At 42.7% G+C, this 6,716-nt stretch overlaps 1 protein-coding gene and 1 long non-coding RNA gene across 2 annotated transcripts in view; one reads left to right on the top strand and one right to left on the bottom strand.

Moving 5' to 3' along the window:
* Positions 1–2,134: 2,134 nt before the first annotated feature.
* LOC111725447 lies at positions 2,135–2,800 on the bottom strand. The gene is made up of 2 exons (XR_002773509.1): positions 2,623–2,800; positions 2,135–2,422 (listed from the first exon to the last, which is right to left on the bottom strand). It is a non-coding gene; the product is annotated as an uncharacterized LOC111725447 (long non-coding RNA).
* The window catches only part of NDUFC1 (NADH:ubiquinone oxidoreductase subunit C1), a 7,097-nt gene continuing 2,662 nt past the window's right edge, over positions 2,282–6,716 (top strand). The window contains exons 1-3 of the mRNA XM_003790174.3: positions 2,282–2,367; positions 3,509–3,612; positions 5,975–6,054. Coding sequence (XP_003790222.1) covers positions 2,301–2,367; positions 3,509–3,612; positions 5,975–6,034 — 231 coding nt within the window. The 5' untranslated portion in view covers positions 2,282–2,300 and the 3' untranslated portion in view covers positions 6,035–6,054. The remainder of the gene's footprint in view (positions 2,368–3,508; positions 3,613–5,974; positions 6,055–6,716) is intronic.

Raw genomic sequence — 6,716 nt, 5'->3', positions numbered from 1 at the left:
GGCTGGGGATTCGAACCCGCCACCTTAGGTGTATGTGGCTGGCGCCTTAGCCGCTTGAGCCACAGGCGCCAAGCCAAGCCCAAGACTTTGAGGTTGCTGTGAGCTGTGACACTACAGCACTCTACCGAAAGGGACAAAGTAAGACTGTCTCCAAAAAGAAAAACAAACAAAAACTTATGGATACATGAGGTCCGTCTCCAAGTTCTGAATCTGATCCGTAGTAGTCTCATCCATCATAAATCAATAAACATATGTGGTGGTTTTGCATTTTAGACTGTTGGGACTATTCTTTTTTAACCCTCCCTGGGAGACATGAGGTCAGTAAGATGTTTCCCAGCAGAAAAATCTGGGACTAAAACTGGTTTTCTAGCTGCTCATTCAAATCCCCTCTTTACTGGCCTGGGTCATGAATGAGGGAGGTTTTAGTGTTCAAATCCTGAAAACACTTAAATAAATGTTGTGAGGCAATTTCTACCAAAATATTTTAGCTATTAGCTCCTATCTGGAATTGCTTCATCAGGATTCTTTTCAAGATGGAGTTTCATGTACAGCTACATACTCCAAGTTTAAGTTTCCATCAGCTCTAACATGCTGACAGAAATGTACTTACATTTCTTCATTGCTTTCCCAAAATATACACTAGTAAAAGGGCACAGGGACCAAAGCTCTGAAAAAAGAACAAAACGGCCTTTCCCAAACAGTACTGAAATTTGTTCACTGGTTCTGTATACTCTGACTAAACGTGGCTCTGTTTCAACCTGTGGATACCAGCAAAAGTGTTGTCAAGACAAGCTTCCAAAAGATAGTGTAGAAAGGATATACAACTGATAGGTTGCTGAGTGGACAAGAATCCAATAAGTTGAGAAGCAGCAACTGACTCAGCAGGAGTTAGGCAGTCTGCTTACTTGAGCATGAGTCCAAGAAGCTCAAAGTAGGTTACAACGTAAAATGACTCACAATTTAGCAATACGTTTAGCCATCATTGCACGTAAAAATGAGCAAGAAAGCAAAGTACAATCATTTTACTCTTTGGTCGGTAATTTTTCTTAACAAAGGATTTGAAAATAACGTTGTTATAGAAAATGTAGAAGAAAAAAGATTTGCTAATATTTATCTTGCTTTCAAAATTAACCTAAATGGCATTAAGTTTAAAGGATTAATTTTAAAGAGTCAGAATTTATTATCTGTTATTTACATATATGTGTATATATATATATATTTTTTTTTTTAAGAGATAGAGTCTCACTTTGTTGCCCTCAGTAGAGTGCTGTGGCATCACAGCTCACACCAACCTCCAGTTCTTGGGCTTAGGCGATTCTCTTGCCTCAGCCTCCTGAGTAGCTGGGACTACAGGTGCCTAGGTATTCTTTAGACACATATTATTTAGACATCAGATTGAACTGAGAATTGAATGCACAAAAATCTGGTTCAGTTGTTCAAGAGAAAACCTATTTGTCAAAACAATATCTTTAAATAGGCAAAACCAGATTGTTTACCACAGCCAGACAAATTCTAAGGTCCCCAGTGATGCTATAGGATGTTACAGACGTAAAATGGAGGGAGACAGAGAGATTAAGTAATTTGTCTAAAAATCATACAGCTAAAATGTGGCAAACAGCAGAGGAGTTTTGAACTCTGTTCTACATCATCTTACGGTCTGGGGTGGTCCAGGCCCTTTGGTGAGCTAACAAAAATCGCCCGATCAGGGAGCAGAAGATCTCAAACTGAATCCCAATTGTGCCAGCTGTGTGATCTTGGGCCTTTCACGGCACTTTTACTTCTAAGATACGGAAATTCCCTCTACTTAACAAGATTGTGAGGCTTCATTATGATTGTGAGTGTAAATGGACTTTGGGAATTAAGATATCTTCTCAGATGCGCAGCCATTATCTTTGAGCCTCATCTGTAAATTTGCTAATAATCACGGCATGCCACGTGACTGTCATGAAGCAGAAATGAGACAAACCACATGATATATTAATACACCATGCCGGGAACACAGAATTCAATTTAAATGGTAATTTTTATTCAGCATGACACTTCATTTTCAGTTTTCTGGCTCATACTGGAAGCTTTTAGTAAACTCCTTGATAAGTGTTCCCAGGAAGGAGGTAAAAATAAACTCTCAGAGGACTGAGAAGTAGATAAACTTTTTTATTTTCCTTTCTAGCTGCTTTACAGACAAAAGGCCAGGCTGCTAGGCACCTGCCATAGTGGGATTCACCGCTCCGGCGGACCCCGCACTTCCGCCCGCCAGGGGGCGCTGGGACTGCCGCCGTCTGCCAGCTGGGTTCGGCAAGATGGCGCCGTCTGCATGGCTTCGTCCCTTCTCGCGGCTGTTGGCTCCTGCCAAGCTCCCGAGCGGCTGTGAGTGTCCACCTTCGTGTAGGCAGACTCGACTCCTCCCCAGGGTGGACCTGGCCTGCAAGGGTACAAAGCAGCAACGGCCCGGGCTCGGGGTTTAATGACCTTCGCCGCTGGCGGCCCGGCATACGAGGCGACAGTGGCCGGCACTCCTCGTACAATGACCTTCGCCGATGGCGGACTGGAGCCCACATCTACCCCTACCCGGGACTTTCCGGCTCCCATCCCCCGCCTCCTTTTTTCCAAGTGTCGCCTGACCCGTCTTGGCCTCTGAGAATGGACTTTTGGTCCCTCCTTTCCCAACTCCACAGGTTCGGTGCCGCAGACAGGGAGAAGGAAAAACGCTCCCTGGGGCGTCTTCTACCTGCCCACTCCCGATTGGTCTGCGGATCCGCAAGTCCTTTTTGTTTATTTATTTATTTGACACAGAGTTTCACTCTGTCGCCCTGGGTAGAATGCTGTGGCCTCATAGCTCACAGCAACCTCAGTCTCTGAGGCTGAGCCGGCCACAACACCTGCTAGTTTTTCAATTTTTAGTACAGATAGGGTCTCGCTCTTGCTCAGGCTGGTTTCGAACTCCTGAGCTCAAGCAGTCCAACTGACCGACCTCCCAGAGTGTTAGGAATTACAGGTGTGATCCACTGCGGCGCAGCCGGCCGCAAATCCTTTTTTATTAGTTATATTTTCAGACGGTGTCTCACTATGTCGCCCTCGGTAGAGTACTGTGGCGTCACAGCTCACAGCAACCTCCAACTCTTGGGCTTAAGCGATTCTCTTGCCTCAGCCTCCCAAGTAGCTGGTGCTACAGGCGCCCACCACAAAGCCCGGCTATTTTGTTGTTGTTGCAGTTCTCATTGTTGTTTAGCTGGCCCGGGCTAGGTGTATGTGGTCGTCGCCCTACCCACTCAGCTAAGGTCCGCCCCGCAATTCCTTTTTAAACCAGGTTTTGAAGGCTGGACAAGAGCAACCAGACTCTGCTGGTGGCGCTGGGGAAGTCACCTGACCTTTCTGAACCTCTTTTTCCTTGACTGAGGAGGGAGGGGTGATGGAATGGTTAAATGAGATAATACACACGTAAAGATTAAGTTTTTTTTTTTCTTACAAGGCAATAAGTTACGGATTTACAGATTCTGTCCCGTTTCAGCTTCGGTGCGGTCAAAGTTCTACGTTCGGGAACCACCGAACGCCAAGCCGGACTGGCTGAAAGTTGGGTTGGCGTTGGGCACCAGCATCTTTCTATGGTTCTATGTAAGTACTTTCGCATGTCGTGAGACCGCAACACAGTAAGAGAACGGGATAGACCTCTGTGTTAGATTGAGATTAGTGCTGTTTTGTTGTGTGGGAGTAAAACTCCCTTAACAAGAGGATACTTCCATAATCGCTGATAACATTTTTCCATAAAGGAAATCCCAAGAAAGACTAAAAGAAATTACAATTTCAGTGCCATTGATAAAGTATGATTGAAATTTCTGTAAGTCATTATTACTTAGCATGATTTTGTGAGGAATGGCAGTTTTACTAAATGTAAGTTTTGTTTCTTAATAAGATTTGAGGCTGGTTGGGGTATTATGAAGGCACTTTTTTGTGGTGCCATAGGGACAAACCAGTAGTGAACAAGTTGTACAAATTAAATCCCAGTAGACTTCCAAAACATTAGATTTTAATCAACATTTGTATAAATACATTGTTGGAAATTGTGGTTAGTGCATAGCAGCCTTTAAAAAAAAATCTGTATGTCAGATGCTTTACATGTAAACTCTCATTTAGTCATTTCAACAATTCTGTGTAGTATACATTGTTATTATTGATCCTTTGTGGATGAAGAAGCACATGTAGAGAAATTAGTTTGTGAAACCCAGGTCTCTCTGACCTCAGAGGGCATACATAATATGCTACTGCAATATGCTGCCTTTGTAGAGATTATTTTTAAAAGTTGACACAAAGTATCTGCTATATAAGTGTTTAAAATTTTGTGTATTATGAATCTGGGGCTTTCTCCATTGCCCTTCCTACCTCCACCTCTTAGGTCTCTTTTTTTTTTTTTGAGACAAAGTATCAAACTGTCTGTCACCCTGAGTAGAGTGCTGCAGCATCACAGCTCACAGCAACCTCCAACTCAGGCTCCAGTTTTCCTATTTTTAATAGAGACAGGGTCTAGCTTTTGCTCAGGCTGGTCTCAAACTTGTGAGCTCTAGCAATCCACCCTCCTCAGCCTCCCAGAGTGCCAGGATTGCAGGGGTGAGCCACCATGCCTAGCCTAGATCTCTTATTTTGTATTTTCTCCTCGAAGTAGTTCAGATCTTTGACTTGAAAGGGCTAAATGATTTTGAAATTCACTTACAACTTAACAAAAGTAACTCATCCTTTTCTTCTTTTTTTTTTTTTTTTTTTTGAGACAGAGCCTCAAGCTATCCCCCTGGGTAGAGTGCCATGGCATCACAGTTCACAGCAACCTCCAACTCCTGGGCTCAAGCGAGTCTCCTGCCTCAGCCTCCCAAGTAGCTGGGACCACAGGCGCCCGCCACAACGCCCGGCCATTTTTTGGTTGCAGCCATCATTGTTGTTTGGCGGGCCTGGGCTGGGGATTCAAACCTGCCACCTTAGGTGTATGTGGCTAGCGTCTTAGCCGCTTGAGCCACAGGCGCCAGACCTAACTCATCCTTTTCAATGACAAATTTGTTATAATGAAATTTTATACATTCTTATCTTTAGGTTTTTCCTAAAAAGAAGCTTAATTGTGGTTGAGAACACAAATGATTAAAATTGGATTTTTGATTGCTGTGAATGCCAGCATATATCAACAATTGTTCCAGTTGTATATTCTGTCAGGCAGTGGTTCTAAGAAAGTGGCTTTCCTTCTTGACATCTAATTAATACACATACAGTTCAGGATGGAGGTGCTAGTCATTCATTCAGTACTAGACTTCTAAATTAGAGGTAGAACACACACTCACCAACCTGCCAGGACCCCATGGAATAACTAAGTTCTGGTGTATCACTAGCTCCTCTGTGGTAAGGCATTTTCTTCCATGTATTACCTACTGAATGAAGCAATGTTTTTAGTAGAAGTTGAATTTAACTTTTAAGAGCTACTAACCTCTCTCTGGTAAGACATTTTCTTCCATTTATTACCTAATGAATGAAGTAATATTTTTAGCAGAAGTTGAATTTAAACTTAGTGCCATGGCATCACAGCTCATAGCAACCTCCAGCTCTTGGTGATTCTCTTGCCTCAGCCTCCCAAGTTTGGGACTACAGGCACCCACCACAACACCTGGCTAATTTTTTGTTGCAGTTTGGCTGGGACCAGGTTTGAACCCACCACCCTTGGTATATGAAGCCAGCACCCTACTCACTGAGCCACAGGCACTGCCCTGAATTTAAACTTTCGTGGGCGGCCTTCTCCAATATAGTATGTCAGATTATGGTGAACAAGTGTATACCATTTATGGTTTTGGATTTTGGATTTCTTAGTCTTTTATTTCTAACTAGCATAGTTGTAATTATTTTTACCATCCTTACTCTTGCAATGTAAAAGTAAGTTAGTTAGCCTCCTATTTAAGGTGCAAGGAAGATTACATTTCTGACTTTACATGTTAACTACTTGTAGCTCATCAGACAACATAATGAAGATGTTTTAGAATATAAAAGAAGAAATGGATTGGAATAAACTTTCAAAATCCTAATACAGTAAGTATACAATTTTGGAGGATGAATAGTTTATGCATGTTAACTTGACCTCTTTTTAAATACTGTAAACAAAACTGTAATTTTAAAATTACATTTATATTGTCAACTTCCATATTCTCATCTATGACAAATACATGAATTTTTAATACTTTGGCTCAAATATCTTACCATAACCAGTTTTAATGATTATTCTTTGTGTTCAAAGAAAGTTACTGTTTAAGAATGAGACCAAAATTATGTTATTTTCTTTTTTTTTGCAATTTGGCCAGGGCTGGGTTTGAACCCGCCACCCTCAGCATATGGATGGGGTTGGCTACCTACCCACTGAGCCACAGGCACCACCTATGTGTGTATATTTCTTAAGATCTGTTTGGCATATCCCACACTTGAGTAAGAATTACATGAGAACAGGAACCATGTCTATTTTATAAATTGTCATGTGCTCAGCAGTTTGTCAAAGGTCTGGCCCATCTAGGAGTTTAGTTTATAGAACTGATGAATGGGGCTTGGCGCCTGTGGCTCAAGTGGCTAAGGCGCCAGCCACATACACCTGAGCTGGAGGGTTCGAATCCAGCCCAGGCCTGCCAAACAACAATGACGGCTGCAACCAAAAATAGCTGGGCATTGTGGCGGGCGCCCGTGGTCCCAGCTACTTGGGAGGC

This window comes from Otolemur garnettii, unplaced genomic scaffold (genome assembly GCF_000181295.1).
Source record: "Otolemur garnettii isolate 467f Iridium unplaced genomic scaffold, OtoGar3 scaffold00041, whole genome shotgun sequence".
In the NCBI taxonomy this organism is placed as follows: Eukaryota; Metazoa; Chordata; class Mammalia; order Primates; family Galagidae; genus Otolemur; species Otolemur garnettii.
The sequence above is the reverse complement of the archived record's forward strand: the minus strand, read 5'-3'. Positions and strand labels throughout refer to the sequence as shown.